The sequence below is a fragment of the Quercus lobata genome, chromosome 7 (assembly GCF_001633185.2).
Source record: "Quercus lobata isolate SW786 chromosome 7, ValleyOak3.0 Primary Assembly, whole genome shotgun sequence".
In the NCBI taxonomy this organism is placed as follows: domain Eukaryota; kingdom Viridiplantae; phylum Streptophyta; class Magnoliopsida; order Fagales; family Fagaceae; genus Quercus; species Quercus lobata.
The window spans coordinates 4,304,556-4,321,853 of record NC_044910.1 but is presented as its reverse complement, the minus strand read 5'-3'; the positions used below and the strand labels follow the sequence as shown (position 1 = coordinate 4,321,853).

The following is a 17,298-nucleotide window of genomic DNA, read 5'->3' as shown; positions in this document are numbered from 1 at the left end:
CATAAAATAAGATATTGGAGCATATGATTCATTAGTTACAAGTACCTTTATGGATAAGATAACACATGGTGTCTAAGTCATAATTACAAAAAATAATAATAATAATAATAAAATAGAAAGTGGGAATTCTCCATAGATATAGACTGTTCACAGTATTGGTTTTCCGGTTTTCCCTCTCTTTGATTAAGAAATATAATGAGATAATGCAACACCTTAAGATATTAGGATAAAATTTACGACAACATTATAGACAAAATACATAAATGGTGAAACTGCAGTTAAACTGTATAAGTAGTTCATAATAATTTACTCTTCAAAATCCCCAAGGCCTAGTGGTTCCTAAGGCCTCATTAGATCAATGAGGTCCTGGGTTGAAACTTCAAAACCCACAACCAGCATCTTCGGACCACCCCCAAGGGATTCCTCCCTGTAATTAGTTGGTGTTTGTGGGACAAAATAACTACACACACTGAAGGGAATAGTCAGATGTTCGAAGAGCATTGGACACCCTCTTTAGCAAGAAAAGTTATATAAATTACTCTCCAAAACAAATCTACATCAGTGTTTGGGAGATGTAGGCAAGAAGGTATACCTTGGGCATTACTGTTCCAGTTGTATTATCCTGAGAGGAAGACCTATATCCCATTGCATTTTCCAAAGCCCGGCGGACCTCAAATTGGTCTTGTAATCTCTTCTCAAGTTGTAGAATCTGGTAGCAACATATTTTAAAATTAATAAGTAACTAGTAGAAATCACAGCTATAAAGATGGAGCCTATTTGCAATAGGCCGAATAGAGGCATGACCAAGGAAAAGGATTAGATTTAAGTCTTGTGATTCTTCATAACGTGGTTATTGAGAAGAAAAAATTCACTTCCATACCTCTTGCTTTAAAGAATTTTGAACTTCAGCCTTAGGGGATTGCTTCTTATTGGTTTTGATATGGTCCTCTAAGTGCCCCATATCCTGAAACCAGATTGAAGTAAATTAGAAATGCAAGAGTTGCATGTGTACTTATTTACTACAAGTAAAACTCACTAAGAAAGCACTGCATAAGAGCTATAAAAAACGATCATTTGCTTAGTATAAGGTATCAACTCAGCCCAACAAGGCCTTATATCTCAATTACTAAGGATTACAAATGTTCTGGATGGGCTCTTAAGATGCAAAGCGAAACACAATCAAATAAATAATAAGATGAAGTGGATAATTCCTTGAAGGATGAAAGGAGTAACCAATCTTACCATCTTTATTCGGTCTGAGGCTTCAAAGGAACTATCCACGTTATCTCCCCCAACTCTTTTCTTATCAGGAAAGCTGTCAAAGCAGAAGAGTGTACACAAAAAAGTCAAAAGAAATAGATTGGAGAAGGCACTGAAAGAGCACTAAGCTTAAGCCAATCATGTGTACCTCTCTGTTAATAATCGGGTACCCTTGTCCATCAACCATGTACGAAATCATCATTATTAAATCGTATTCAGCATCAGGAAATTTCAAAGGAAGCTTTGTAGTCTCAATAACAAATGCACAAACATGCACTTCAGCACGTTGCAAAAGATCTGTCCTCTTTTCCAGCATAAGACCAGTACTGGATATACTAACGTCATACCATTGCCCACATCGTACATCTGAGTCATCAATTTCTCAGTGTCTCTAAAGGAGATAGAAAAATAAAAATGAAATCTCAAAAGAAATAGAAAGGAACAAGAAATCACCATTATCAATGGCAAATCGAACATGATAAGGAGCATCATACTCGCGGAGATCAACAATACAGTCTACAAAATCTTGAGGCCTTTGTTCTCTGCAGATGAAATACCAAATATTTTGGGATAAGTAAAGAGATACCACATGTAAGAAGAGGTAAAAGGTCAGTGCTAGGGAGTAGAACTGCAGAAAGAAAACAATAACCTTTTCATTGAAAGGGCAATAATGGCTGGTTCAACGCAAATGGAACCTGAATGAAGAATAGAGCCTTACCTTTTCCCTGCTATAATGGACTCATATGCTTCTGCAGCATCAAATTTTTCCTGGTTTCTTTGAACGACATGCAATAGGTCACTCTTCACATCAATTAATTGTTGAACCGTGTCAAAAGATAGCTTCAAATAAGGTTTGTGCAAGCCAGACAAATGGTTTTTCTGTCCAGAAGCATACAAAGATATCAGAATGCATATATAGGGATACAGAATTATAATACCAACTCAAGAATAAATAGTGATAATGATGTGCAAGGATATGACAATTAAATAACCAATCATAACAAGCCCACTATAGTAAATTAAGTCTGCAGGTGAATGATATAGATTATAAAATTATCTGCAACAATTATTTTCGCATGGTACGACCTAACACTCCAAAAAAGATGATTAGCAAGAAAATGGGTTGAATAGACAACTATACACCCTAATTGCAAATTTGATGTATTTTTTTGCAAAACATAATGGTTATTTAATCATGAAGCATACAAGGAAAGATAACAAAAAGGTGGAATGATATAGTTTAAATATTCTTTGTCAATCATAAATAAATAATGCAATCCTATGCATACTTCCAGAATTTCTACAATTTAATGATAGGCTAACAAGAAAAGGCTAATGACCAAAAAGCAGAGCATAAGCCCAACTTCTGCATGAAGTACAAATTCAGCAAATAAAGATTAATTACCTGAGCCGCAGAAGTTGCACCATGCCGTTTTGGCAGCTTACTCCGATCAGGTGCAATAATTGGGTTCTCAAAGTTACTCACTAGTTCATCTTTCGGAGGTTCATATGGAGGCACGTTTTCAAGTTCTGCTTTACAAGCAGCAAGAAAAAGTTAGCTTTAATGATTCTTTGTTACCGAGATTCTTCTTGCAACCTCACGTGTTCCACTTCTTTATATTTCTTTCTAATACCCCTTAGGAAAAAATATAAAGAAATGGAAGACCTGAGGAAGCAAGAAGAATCTCGGAAACATAGAATAATTAAAGCTAACTTTATCTTGCTGCTGCTGAAGCAGAACTTGAAAACATGCCTCCATATGAACCTCCAAAAGATGAACTTGTGAGTAACTTTGAGAACCCAATTATTGATTTATGCCTCAGGTCGTGGGTTATGACGTGAACCCACGACCTGAAGCTTGAAGCCCATTTTGACGAAAATACTTTTCAGTAAAAAAAGATTAGAAACCTATTAGAAATAAGTCATGCCATGGAAAACAACACACCCACGAACCATTTACAAATTTAATTGTATGAAGTAACCAACCTCAGTATTAATCCTTGCTTTGGATATGGCATCATCCTTGAGCAACTTCTTCAATACCTGCACAAAGTTCACTAACCATTAGCATCACAAGTTGAAAATCTCTATACACTGCCAATAACCAAAAAACCTCAAAACATAGTCACTTGCCTTACGAAATGGAGAAACTATAAATAAATATAAGAGCTGAGGAAACAAGAAGAATATTGTCAACAAAGAATCATTGATGCAACAAGTTTGTAGCTACTGCTGAAACAGAACATAAAGCAAGATAGTTAGTTCTTGTTAATGCATGCACACGGAAGCGGGAATTAAACTTCTTTTCATTAATAACAAGAGAACCATAGATAACCACAAACACATGAATATGTACCTCGAAGATAACAGCAACAAGAATTGTATCATTCACAAACACATGAATATCTACCTCCAGCTAATGTCCCAACTGTACCTTTCACCTAGTTCAAATAATGTACATTAAAATCATTTTGGCCACAAAAATAATTTCATGAACTTTTCAACACCAGCTTGAAATGTCCAGTTAAAGGAATAAGGTATCATTTGAGTTACCTTTTTTGAACCTTACGCTTTCTCGTATAATAAGGAGGAGGTCTTGCATGTCCTTCGTCAGATGCCTCCGGCCCAGCGTTGTGTCCATGTTTGTGCCCCCCTGTCCCACAAGGAGGTGCCTTAGATATGCATTTTGGCCAACCTTCTGCCGCTGCAGCTAACCCAACAGGCTGCTCAGGCTGAACATGGGGTGGGTCGATGGCTGAAGAAGGGCCAGTGGATGTACTGTGGGAAGGTGGGTCCTGTTGCAAGTTAGGAGGGGTTTGATCAAGACCCAGGTCAAATGATGGAATAGGTGATAGCTCAGGAAATGACCGTGGGGTGGGTGGACGAATGTCAGACCCAGGACAGGCATGTGGGGTGGGTGGAGGATGGTGGGACTAGGGGACTCATGTGGGGTGGGTGGAGGGATGGTGGGACTAGGGGACTCATGTGGAGTGGCTAAAGGGATGGTGGGGGTAAGGGATGGATGTGAGGTGGGTGAATGGATGGTGGGGCTAACGGATGGATGTGGGGTGGGTGAAGGGATGGTGGGGCTAAGGGATGGATGTGCGGTGGATGGAGAGGGATCGAGGGTAGAGACAACCTGAGGGGTAGCAACAGGCGGACGAGAGCAACGTCCGGCAGGAGCTGTGCTCGTGCTTGGGCTCTCAGTAGTGCTTGGCCTCTGAGTAGGCGCTGCCACAGGAGTAGCTGCCTCCTCGTTCGGGGCCTCAGGTTCCCGAGGTCGTACACGCCCAATCTCATGCACTGCCTCCAGCTCATTAATAATGTCATTGTGCTCCTCCATGCCCACTGGGTGACGGCGCATCACACAGACATATCCTTCAATCTGCACATGGAAAAACCAAGTATATTAATAATGCAATATGAAAATGAAGAAAGCCAATCAATAGTATAATAAAGGTTGGTTCCAAATTGATACGGCAACTAATAATTGGAAATTATAGGGACACCAAGTGTTACATTGGACTAAATTGAAATTAACTTTTGTATTAAAGATGTAGTTAGCGGATATCGTCTTCTCAAAAATGCAAATTGCCAATGCCAAATGAGGAAAAAAATTAAAAATAATAAAAATGGAAAGATGAATGTATACCATAACTCTAAAGGCTGAAATACGAGATATGACCTTAGAGCATCCCAAATTAGATTTGTATATGAACAAAGTTCTCTATAAGGTAAATCAACAAGATTGTCTATAAGCAATCTTAAGCAGACAACAATTTAAAAGGGAGGTTTGATGCTAAGCAAACATTGGACCACATAAGAAGAGTTCTCTAAACAGTGGTAAACTAAGTAACAAGTACGGTAAGATGTAGAACACATGGAGAAGTTACCATTAGAATGAATCTAGCACCAGGGATATCGATAAACCTTCGAGTTATCCTTGTGAACCAATCGAAGTACTCGTGCTGTAGAGGCATATCACCAAGCACTGCTTGACAATGCCGTTGAAGGCGATGACCCCAGTCCGTGAGATGCATAGCATGTCTCCGCATCCAATCAACACCGATCTTCCCCCTCAAATCAATTGCATGAAGCACCGGGTCCGTGTTAACATGGCGGGGAATTTCTTGGATCATCCCAAATTGCCGAACGACACGATCCGGTGTATGTTTCTCTACTAGATGGAAACATACAAGCGGCACGATTGCCGTCCACACTGCCCTCCCTGCAACGCACCACAGCGGAAGGTTCTCGTATTCATCTTCATACGGCTGCCACACCACCTACAACAGCCCAAAAAAAATATGCAACACATTAGGCAACTATCTTTCTATTTAAAAGTTCAGCAAATATATATCTTGTTCTTGAACATGTTGAACAAAGCATTTTCATACCTGGTTTGGCAACATTAAAGCTATTTGCTCCCGATACCTGTCCCTGAAGACCTGGGCGGGCCTATTTTTCTTGTTTGGGACCCACACCCACCTACAATCAAGAACAGGGGATCAATATCTACAACTTCCCAAGTAAGATAATATTATGATTAAAACTATAATGTAATCAGATATAACTACTAATAGAATCTTATAGAAATTTCCTCAATTAATAATATCACTAGAATGAAAAAAGTCCTTATAAAAACAAAGCACATACAAGCCATATGACAATGACAAAATTAGAGTATATTAACGTAATCATATATATTGAAACTCAGTTTAACATTTTTAAATGTTGACATAAATGATTCGTACAACCCTTTTAAATAAAAATAAAAAATTTATATTTTAAGTTACATGATTGTAAGCTTAGGTAATGCTCACATATTGTAAATGAAGTTACTAAGGTACAGACTTACTTAAGGGACAGTGGACCACGCACTGGAGGACCATAAGCACCCACTGGTGGGCCACGCTCAACTACCGGGCACAAATAGGGAAATCTGGCCCACGCCCAATACTGGACCAACAATAAACACCCACCAATCTGACTAGCTTTCTTATCGCTTGCCCTGCATAACTGTCAGTACAACCATGCAAGGCAAGCACTTCCCCAACTATACCTTCGTGGGTTGCGAAGGTCTTCCAACTGCTGCACCCACATTAGATGCACCCTATCACCGGATTTGTCCATGAAGATTGTATCCCCCAATAGCGCTAGGATGTAGCATCGTGCGTACCTATGCACTTCATCGTCTTCAGCATTAGGCGGCAGTGGATGGGCAACTTGCTCCAAAAGCCGTTTGATGAGAATCCTTTGGCCAGCACGTTCCAGATGGTCTTCATTGGTAGGTCGAAAGCCAAGGTACTCATCGCACACATTCTCCCATTCTTTTTGTGTGCTCCCTGTTACAGCGTCACCATCAACAGGAAGTCCAAGAAGAACCTCCACATCCTGCAGTGTGATGGTGACCTCACCATGCGGCATGTGGAATGTGTGAGTCTCGGGCCGCCATCGCTCCACTAAGGCCGTTATCAGGCCATGATCAATCTCTCTACCCGGAGTCTTGAGAAGTCCCTCCAAACCAAGTGCCTTAATGATGTCAATGACTCGATCGTCCACCATTGGCTCTCGATTCGAGAACTCTTCACTACGGGCACGACATTTAAGGGACCCTGGATCCTGCACAAAACATACCATGGATTAACATATGACAGCAAGTTGAGTGCAATAGAAGTTGTTTATAGTATTTATAACACCCACCATGGACTAACATGTGGGGTGGATTAACATACAACTTATTATTAATTTCTAAAAGCTAGTTAATGACTTGATGCTAACTAAGAAAATTACACTTTAAAAATATTTAGGTCATAAAATCTCTTATTGGCATCAATGTTAAACATTCGTTTTTTCTAAATAAACATGTAATATTCATAGAAAGAAAAGACTTAGAAACAAATCACAGGGGGAGGGAATTAATCCCTTCTCTATCTTGTGATTTAAAACGAAAATTTAGTGAGGAAGAGATAGTGTTAAAATGTAGACACAAACCCGATTATGTATGTGCAATTTTGGAAATTGACCATATTATAGATGCATGCAGAAGTACCTTAGAGAGTAAAGAAAGGATTTGAAGTGCTGCACTTGTACTTCTGCACAGTTTTAATATATATACATGTTTGTAAGTAAGAATCGTTGGAAGCCCATGTGTTTGTACTACACGCAAGGCAAGTGCACTAAGGTAAGCCTTAACTCCTAACCCACCAACCCCATCACTCTTAAACCCCCATTTTTTGCTGCATTTGATGTTTATCTATCTCTCTAGCTTCAGCTTTTGGTTCTTCTATCGTGTACATGTGTTTTTTTTGTGATTGAATAGCCTTTATGTACTATTGTTGTGAAACAATAATATTTTTTTCTTTGTTCTCTATTTTGTCTTTTGGGTTATCAAACTTGGCTTATAATTGACCATGTCATATTCAATACATATGTCAAGAACTATTGAAGTATGTGACTGTATAAAAACAGGTACATAGATAATAAAAAGGATGGAAAGAAAAAAGGGAAAAAAGGAAAATTTTTGGATATGGTGATTGGTGAAGTCATTAGTTGAAGACCCTCTAGAATTTCAGTTATTTGTAAACGCATGTTGAAACCAATAGCTTTATCTTAAGTAAAGGCAAAACAAAAGGTGCAACTATGACTATGGTTCTAGTTTCAAATTATGAAAGTGTTGTTGTCTTCTAAGAATTAGGGACACTTCATTTGGGATGCCGTGTACGTTTGGGACACTTCCGCACCCGTGTCCCTGTCGTATCATTTTTTTTTTTAAAATTGTGGGTCACGAGAGATATACTTATCTTTTATTTTTTTTAGTTTTAATCTTGAACACTTATATAGTCTTATATTCTCATTATATTCTGCATGATATTGGTGATGGGTCGAGCGGTTGAAGTTTTGGCAAGACTGTTGTTGTGGGGAGACACCTCTTGCTGTCAACTTTCTTCAATTGTTTAGATTTTGCCTAGATAAGGAGGCAACTGTGGCCGAATGAAGTTCACTAATGGGGTCTTTTTTGGGATGTTAGTTTCTTTTGTGGGGGGGGGGGGTGGTTTCATGTTCAGGAATTGCAGGCTGTGTTGAGTTTCATGTATACCATATATGGCTCTCCAGTAAGGGGGTTTGGGGAGGATAAAATGAGCTGGAAACCAGATAGAAATAAGAGATTCATGGTTAATGATTATTACAGTCTTCTAGTGGGCTCTAATGATTTTTGTTTCCCTTGGAAAAGCATTTGGAAGCTAAAAACCCCTTCTTGAGTGGCATTCTTTGTTTGGATTGCTGCTTTGGGGAAATGCTTGACAATTGACAATTTATGAAAAAGGAAGGTTTGGATATTGGATTTGTTATATGTGCAAGTGTAATGGTGAATCGGTTGACCATATTTTCCTTCATTATTCGGTTGCTATGGATTTGTGGTCTATGGTTTTGGTTTTATTTGGAGTAAGTTAGGTTATACCAAAGTCAGTTGTGGAGCTCCTTGCTTGCTAGCAAGGCCGGTTTGGTTGTCATCGAAATGGTCATATATGGATAACTATTCCCCATTGTTTAATGTGGTGTCTTTGGAGGGAAAGAAACAACAGGTGTTTTGAAAATACTGAGAGATCCATACCAGACCTCAAGTTATCTTTCTTTAGAACTGTTTTGGATTGGCCGTTTGCCTTGCAAAACCAATCATTCTCTTCTATCTTTGATTTTCTTGATTCTTGTAATTTTTGTATTTGACCCCTTTACACTTCCTGTGTACTAGGGTGTCCTTTTTTTATTTTTTATTATATATATATATATATTGTTTTTTTATATATGAATAAATCTTATTACATATAAAAAAAAATCCTGAACACTTATCTAATTATCTTTTATTTTCTCTTTTGGATCTTATTCTTACTTTGTATTCTAATTTATAAACATCATCTATTAGTCATGAATTCACTTTATTATCCATTATTGCTCTTAAATTGATATATGTTTAGCGTTATATGAAAAAAATAAATGTTTAACAATATTTAAAAATAAAAATAAAAATAAAAATTTATTTAATAAAAATTTATTAATATGCATATCCCCACTATGTCATGTCCTAATTTTTTTAAAAATTGTCGTGTTGCCATGTCGTACTTGTACTTGTACCTATACCCATATCCATGTCCATGCTTCCTAGGTTGTCCTCTAGTTTTTTGGGTGAAGGTTATATAGTGACAAGCCCGGTCAAGGTGATCTTCTTAAAGAGAAATTGGCAACACAATTTGTATTGTCTAGTATTATTATCGAGTAATTTTTTGATTGGTTTGTTTCCAACTATACCTAGTATGTTTTGAATATACGACTTGACCCTCCACCCACATTTTTGAGAGGAAGAAGTGCCATTTGAGCCAACATTTATCAAGTATTATAACTAAAAGCCCGATTCCCTTCTTTAAAATCCACATCTATTCATAGGACACAAGCTTTGGTCTCATATAAAGTAGATTAGTTGTGGAATGCCTTGGATGAGGAGTTTCAGTTCTCATTGGTGGCATTTACTCTCCCATTGCTGAAGTTTTGATCAAGCCTTATTGGGGAAATGATTATGGAGATTTGGGAATGAGGTCACACATTTATGGAGATGGATCATCACTATGAAGTAAAGGGAGTAATGAGGTTGGACTTTGATTTCAGTTAAAGGGACTCATGGGTGTAGCCTTTGGAGGAGTATTAGTGCGGGATGGGACAGTTTTCTTCAATTCGTGTATTTTGAGATGGGGGACAGCGCATGAGTAAGGTGTTTTCATGATATATGGTGTGAGAATTTATCTCTAAGAGACTTGTACCCTGACCTATACGCCTGCTCAGCTGATCAGAATGCCTTAGTTCATTGAAAAGAGTCACATTCTTAGTATTAATTACTATACTTAACATTATTTCAATAAACCGACTGGGTCTAGTGGAGTTATGGATAGCTAGTTATAAGGGGAAGGGTGGATTTGAAATCTGAAATTTCACACAGATTTTCATGATTGGGAATTGGAGTTAGTTAATTCTTTCCTAGATCTAATATACTCCAAATTCCCTAGGAAGGTGGGGTGTGATAAGATGAGATGGAGTTTGAGAGGGAGTGGTGGCTTTAATGTTCAGTCCTATTATGAGGCTACTTGAGGTACGCTGACTAATTCTTTCCCTTAGTAGAGTATTTGATGTGTTAAGGCCCCTAAGAAGGTCTCATTCTTTATTTGGACAGCATCTTTGGGGGAAGATTTTTTACTTGTGATAATCTCATCGAGCGAGGTTTCTATTTAGCTGGTTGGTGTTACATGTGCCAGTGTAGTGGGGAGACGGTAGATCATTTGTTGATCCCTAGTGATATTGCATATGCTTTATGGATCTAGTATTTAGAGCATTTGGGATTTAATGGGTGTTACCAAGAAGGGTAGTTGATCTCTTGTTCACTTGGAGGAATTAGTTCAGGGAGCACTTATCAAATATTTGTAACTTTTCCCGTTATGTTTGATGTGGCTATGGTGGAAGGACTAAGATAGTCGTATTTTTTAAGATTCAGAATAATTAAAGGTCTAGTTGGAATCATTGCTAATTTGAACTCATGTTTGATTGGTCTAGAGCGTCGGGTCTTACATGTAGTAACTCCCTTCTAGAAATTAATAAACTGAGAAACTATTACTTAGAATTCACTAGCCATCAATAAAACAATATATCATGTTTCCAGCCTATGATTCTTGTTGTGAAACAAAACTTGGTCAGCTTACAATAATCATGGACATTAATTCAAACTTTCCCCCGACTACTAAATATGTCACTGGAACCCGCATGTTTAGCTTCAGAATTTGAATCATCTTTACTTTCTGGAGGATGATTCTGACAGAGTTCTGTAAATGTATAATTGGTAGGTGTAAAAAACAATCCACACAAACTTTTTGTTGAATTTTCAAGGACACAGAAGAAAGGATAAAAATGAGACTATGATGTTGTTGACTGTGAAGATTCCATGAAGATGCTGATGATGGAGGAAATGATTACGTTTTTGTCATGGCATTACCAGTTGAATTGCAAAAGTACTAAATTAGCAAAATTCCCAATATGTATTAGTTCAATCTATGCTGCTTTAGCATAAAAAGTAGTTTGGAAGATGATTTTTATGTATCTTTTTCTATTTATTTATTATTAATTTCTAAAAGCTAGTTAATGACTTGATGCTAACTAAGAAAATTACACTTTAAAAATATTTAGGTCATAAAATCTCTTATTGGCATCAATGTTAAACATTCGTTTTTTCTACGTAATATTCATAGAAAGAAAAGACTTAGAAACAAACTAAAGTCCAGGTTCAAAAAACGAAATTCACCACACACAAAAAAAAAGTGAAATCTTTAGTGGTGTGTTTTACCTGCCCATTCCAAATGGCTTCTGATCGATGGTTAGGCTGCAACGTCAACACTGACGTATCAATGGGGCCAGGCTGCGCATGGTTAATCTGTCCAGCATTTGCAGCAGCCATACTGCACAAAAATGATAAGCAATTAGCCCATACTAGACATTATTGAAAACAAAAACAAAAACAACCTAAAAAATATTGTCAATAATAATACATAATGAAACAAGGTATGCATTTGATGTTACATCTAACTTTTTCTTTTATATAGGTTATTTGAACAAACCTCTAACAAAACCACAAAATACAAAATATAAACCAGCATATAATGTAGAAGTTGCTTTATATCACTGTAGGAATCAGCTAGCAACATAGAAGTTGCCTCAAAGTATGTATTACAATTTCCATACTTAGAACCGTTACCAAGAAAAAAATAAAAAAATAAAAGAGATTTTATGGAATTCATGCTGAAATTACTTTGTAGATGTCAATGAATACGATTGGTAAAGTCTATTATCACTGCATAATGGGAGGCTCCCACTGTGTGGTCTATTGTCCCAATAAGCCTTCAATGAACTGATTTTAATAAAATAACTTTTGTTTAGCTCAAAAACTCCGCACGCATTATTGTTCTGTTCATAGTTTCCAAACATTGCAATAGAAGCTATATATGCTAAGGCTGTAAATGAACATGGCTTGCAGGGGTTACATTTCATCTCAATCTGCACATCTTTGTGGTTTTCTTTCAAAGCCAGAATTGTCGGCACTCCACCTTTAAGTTTCTGTCAGGTAAAGGTTGCCAGCAGATTGATTATTATGCTTATAATCAAAGCAGCAGTTTTTAAAAACTTTTTTCATCATCTAAAAGAAGACTGCTTGTCGATTTTAATCCCCAACTTGGCAAGGAGCACAAAGGTTAGGGCGCATGTGAAAATTGCAGGAATGAGTCTTATTGCTTGCTTTGTACATTTGTTAATGCTTGTGGTCTGTTACTGGTTCTAGCTAGTATCATACAATGTCTGTTTTATCTTTATCAATACCCTAATAATTGCACTTTGGTCTATCACCAATAGATAATTACAGATTATGTTACTTGTTAACTTGTTAACAAGGCTTCTAATGGTAACACTACATACTCATGGGCTGTTTGTAACAACTAGCTATTATGTAGTCAAGTTCGGATAGAGTAGCAGCAATGACTTGTTTGAGAACTTGAACTTGCTTCCTGTATGCCGGTCCTAAAAACAAGCTCTATCCGACTTTGGCTAACCTCGCAGAATTTACTGAAGTTGACAAGCACTAGCAGAAAGATTAGGCTATGTACATCTGATATTTGCAACAATATGCTAATCTGGACCCATTTCCAAAGAAGCAGGCTCAGTCGCATAAGCTTGGATTAATCAGAGTTGCTTGTGACTTTTATCCCCAAACAACTTGGTGGAAAGTCTCATGTGCAATTACCAATTAAGGCAACCTGTCCCAGTGCTGGACTTTTCATTCAAATCTAACCTTAAGAAAGTCAATGCGATATTTTTCCAGGTCATCTCTAATGCCAGTAACTAAGCAATACGCAGCTTTAGAAGGAAATCTAGCTTCATTCTACTTTAACCACGACATCTACATGAATAGTATAAGTGTATAACTGTTGAAGAGCCTCCCCAGTTATGATAAGAAACTTAATAGATGCAAGTGAAAGTAACTTGCTAAAGAGCTAATTGCAGGCCTTATAGGATAGTGGTAATGAATCAGTTCAAAGTTATTATCTCTCTAAAGCAAGTAAAAAGACAATACAAAGTAAGAGTAACCTTTTTGGAAGAACATCAACCTTGTATCCGTGAACTTATCATAAGACATTGCAGAAAATCTACTAAATATACATAACCATTGGATACATTTTACAGGAGACAAGATTTAACACATATCTCAGATGAATCTGAAGCATGTGTGTTATCTGCAATCAAATACCCAAATTCAACCCCTTCAAAGCTACACCACATGTCATGCCATTTTTTTGTCCTCCTTCATCACAATAATATACTCAAACAAAAAGAAATAAAAAATACTGATGTTATCTAAAATGGGTCTTCGAAATTTGTCTTAAGAACATAAAATTCGAATCTAAAAAAGTAAGTAAGTGAGAAATGGCATACTTGAAAAATGGGAAGGAATTGAAGCAACAATCTGGGAATGAAGAAGAATGCTTCTTATACAAAAAAAAAATACAAACAAACAAACAAAACGAACTGATTACATTGCAAAATGCATAAAGGGACTCACCTTTTGTTCTTCTATTTCTTTCAGATACCGCGTAGGTGAGCGAGAGAGTGATTGAGACTGGGTCGGTGAGGCTGAGAGGGTGAGTGGGTTGGCGCCGGCGTCGGCGACGGTGACGCTGAGAGAGTGAGAGGAGGAGAGGGTGAGTGAGAGTGTCGGTTTGCTGAAAGGGTGAGTGAGGCGTTTGACTGATGAGGGAGAGTGAGTGGGTGGGTGACTGAAAGAAAGGGTGACTGGGTTGGGGCCGGCGTCGGTGACGGTGACGCTGAGAGAGTGAGAGAAGGAGAGGGTGAGTGAGGGTGAGCGAGAGTGTCCGTCTGTAGAGGCGTTTGACTGATGAGGGAGAGTGAGTGGGTGGGTGACTGAAAGAGAGAGCGTTAAATTCAAAAATATCCTATTAGAAATCGACCTTCACACACTCGGTTTCCAGGTCGTGCTCCACGTCAGTCCACGTCAATGGCACGTGACACCAACATGGAAATCGACTCTCTAATGGTCGATTTTCAGATGGCTGCCACCTGGCAATAACGCCACATCAGATGTCACGGACAACCAAAACCGACTCTGTGAGAGTCGATTTACAAGGCCCAAAATCGACTGTCATAAACTCGAGATGTTACTAACCCAATTTCTTTCAAAACCGAACCTATTAACTAGATAGTTGGGAAATTAGGCCTATTTTCCAATTTCGTTCGCATTGAGACGAAGATGGTTCGTAAGTGAAGGTGTAAAGAAACCCATTTTCGTAGTGAGAAACCCATTTCTGATAATTCCACTTTCTGCGTTCTGTACTTCTGTAGAGTTATGTCGTTGCTGTCATTGTTGTGATGTTAATGGCTATTCTTCATGCTCTTCTTTGGACCTTGGTAGTTTTCATCGACCCAAGCCCAAGATGAATGGGCCATTATTGGTTTGATTTTTTTTTTGGAAGATGGTTTGATCTATTCGTTATAATTAGCACAACAGCAAAAGTATATTTCAAACCACTACTCTAACAAATCAGACCTAATGTCTTGGATTGATAAATTAATAGGTTGGGTTAGGTCCAATTTTATCTTTATTTTTATTCAAAGGTTAGGTTGGGACGAATTTGACTTGGTGAAATCATCAAAAAAGTAAACGATTTTAACCAGCACTATTGATAATTTGAAAATTATATTTTTAATTTGTTAGTTTGATTTATTTTGATTTTAAGACTTAGTTGGAATATGATGCTCAATTGTGTAAATTGCAATTATATATTAAACAATTAGTCTAAATTTTTTTTGGAATATGATCATGTTTCTTGTTATTATTACTTAGAGGCTAACGGAAGAATGAAAATTTATTTTTATTACTAGATAGCATTAATAATGAGAATAGTTCTCGTTAATAAAGTATTTAGTTATACTAGATCTAGTAGCCCTCAACACTGCAAGCCAAAGACTTGATTAAAAGATCCCTAATAAAAGTTTCATAAATCCAAAACTTGAAGGAGATAGGCCACCCTGTGAAATTTTCAGTTTAAACAAGGACATACTTTTTCATAGTTTTTAGATATCTTAGTTTGATTATGATTAAGTTGTGACTTATTAAGAATTTATCCTCCTAAAAAATGAGCAGAACTAGAAGAGGGGAAAGAATTTGCGCATACCTAAACATCCTCTATGCCTATGTGAATATTAATCACTATGGTAAGAGGTTATACTTGCCATGTCCTTACTAGTATCTTCCAAGAATTTTTAATACAAGCTATGACAATTTCAATCTTTAATCCTCTTAGGACTGTGAGACCATGCAATCCCCTCCAATAGAGATGACAACGTTGGATGGATGAAACTCAAAACTTAAAAAATGAATTAATATTTGGGAAGTAGCAATTGAAGGGTAAAGCAAACATCTTGCTTGGGAGTCTTCCACTTCTATCACCATTAAGCTTTTCACAGAGTTGGATTTACTAGAATTTTCAAAGTCATTGGGTAATTCATACCATATGGCTAAAAGGATCAAGTTTCCACAAATATGAATAAAAAAATTTGAATAAACATATAAAATAATAAAACACACAAAAAGTCTCATTTGGGTAACTCCATACAAGTAGAGAAAAACACAATAATAAATATATCTCTTATGGTACTAAGGCATGAGGAAATTGAAAACCTAAGCCCTTCCCCAAAGTAAAGCCATAGCCAAACATTGTTGGAGGCAATCTAACAAGCATTTGTTAAAAAACTATTTTGCAGATTTAGGACAGTAAACAAAGCAAACCTGAACATAGTGATAGATATAATTGATGCTGAAGACTCATAAATGATGCTTTCTTTGATCATTAAGATTACTATAATATTACAACAAAGAATTAGAATTCATTATAAAGTATTCAAAATTATTTTACAAGATAAACCAGCCAAGAATGATAGAAGATTTAACGTTCCTAACAGTTTAGTCCCAATACAGACCAGAGAGACCCAATTCTTCTTAGATCATCAAAAGGCATTTTCACTTGAAACAACTTAAATTGTTAAGATCTGCAAATGCTTAATTCACATCAGGAGCAACACTAGTATTTGTAGAGCTAGATTCTTGTAATCTCAAGTGCAAAAATCCTTCAAGTCACTTCATGTGCTCAAAAGTGGCCAGGTAATTTGACACCAACCATATATGAGTATAATTCATCTATTCAAGAATATGACATTGATACTCTTTTTCTTCCAAATGACTGTCTTCTTAAGATCATGCTATCTTATCAAGGATTCCATCATTTTCGAACATATACTGTCCAGCTTCAGGTTTGTGACTAGAAACTTCCCCATCTATGAAGTAGTTGCTTTCATCTTTGATGATGACTCCATGTTCACAAGCCAATTCTTCAGACTTAAGAGCAAAAGCCTCTGCCAAATTGCATCCCCCATTCAACCTTTTTACTAAAAGATGCCACATTACTTTTCAACTCATTTGCATGCATACCCCAAAACTAGTTACCTGAAAAGTAAGAAATTATTCGAAGGGAAAAAATTAAAACAATACAATATTACCTCATTGACCAAAGAGGAAACAGGTAAATTAAGATGATAGTGAAAACAAATCATTTATCTAGTGCACAATCACCTTACCAAAATACTTGGCGCTATTGGCACTGCCAGTTTACATGAGCTTCTGACCGTGGAATGCCTCGTTATATGTTTAGTTGATAAATAGATCATTTACCTGAATAAAATGGAACAAAATTACTAAAAATATGAAAATCCATAAATAATATTGTACACAAAAGATTTCAGTCCATTTTCTTGTCCATGATAAAATTTATTTATCCATCTATAATGTATTCAAGAGCTTCCACAACCAAATTTTATGCAAAGATCAAATAATTGTCAACAAAAGCAATAGCCTTCTCAGTATTTTGACATAATTTTCAAGGA

At 36.9% G+C, this 17,298-nt stretch overlaps 2 protein-coding genes and 1 long non-coding RNA gene across 19 annotated transcripts in view; all 3 read right to left on the bottom strand.

Annotated features, from left to right (window-relative positions):
- Nucleotides 1–3,398: 3,398 nt before the first annotated feature.
- LOC115952762 lies at nt 3,399–4,026 on the bottom strand. The gene is made up of 3 exons (XR_004083531.1): nt 3,814–4,026; nt 3,617–3,701; nt 3,399–3,489 (listed from the first exon to the last, which is right to left on the bottom strand). It is a non-coding gene; the product is annotated as an uncharacterized LOC115952762 (long non-coding RNA).
- A 123-nt stretch (nt 4,027–4,149) lies between these two features.
- Nucleotides 4,150–11,752, bottom strand: LOC115951417 (serine/threonine-protein phosphatase 7 long form homolog). Its single transcript, XM_031068632.1, has 7 exons — nt 11,642–11,752; nt 6,290–6,882; nt 6,119–6,202; nt 5,658–5,748; nt 5,154–5,546; nt 4,400–4,645; nt 4,150–4,254 (listed from the first exon to the last, which is right to left on the bottom strand). Exons 1-7 carry the CDS (start codon nt 11,750–11,752, stop codon nt 4,150–4,152), a joined length of 1,623 nt encoding a protein of 540 aa, XP_030924492.1.
- Nucleotides 11,753–16,180: 4,428 nt separating this feature from the next.
- The window catches only part of LOC115953481 (putative disease resistance protein RGA3), a 106,706-nt gene continuing 105,588 nt past the window's right edge, over nt 16,181–17,298 (bottom strand). For all 17 annotated transcript variants that reach the window (XR_004083736.1, XR_004083738.1, XR_004083737.1 and 14 more), the window contains 2 exons: nt 16,993–17,086; nt 16,181–16,861 (listed from right to left, as the gene is read on the bottom strand). The gene's annotated coding sequence lies outside the window, so the exon portion shown is untranslated. The remainder of the gene's footprint in view (nt 16,862–16,992; nt 17,087–17,298) is intronic.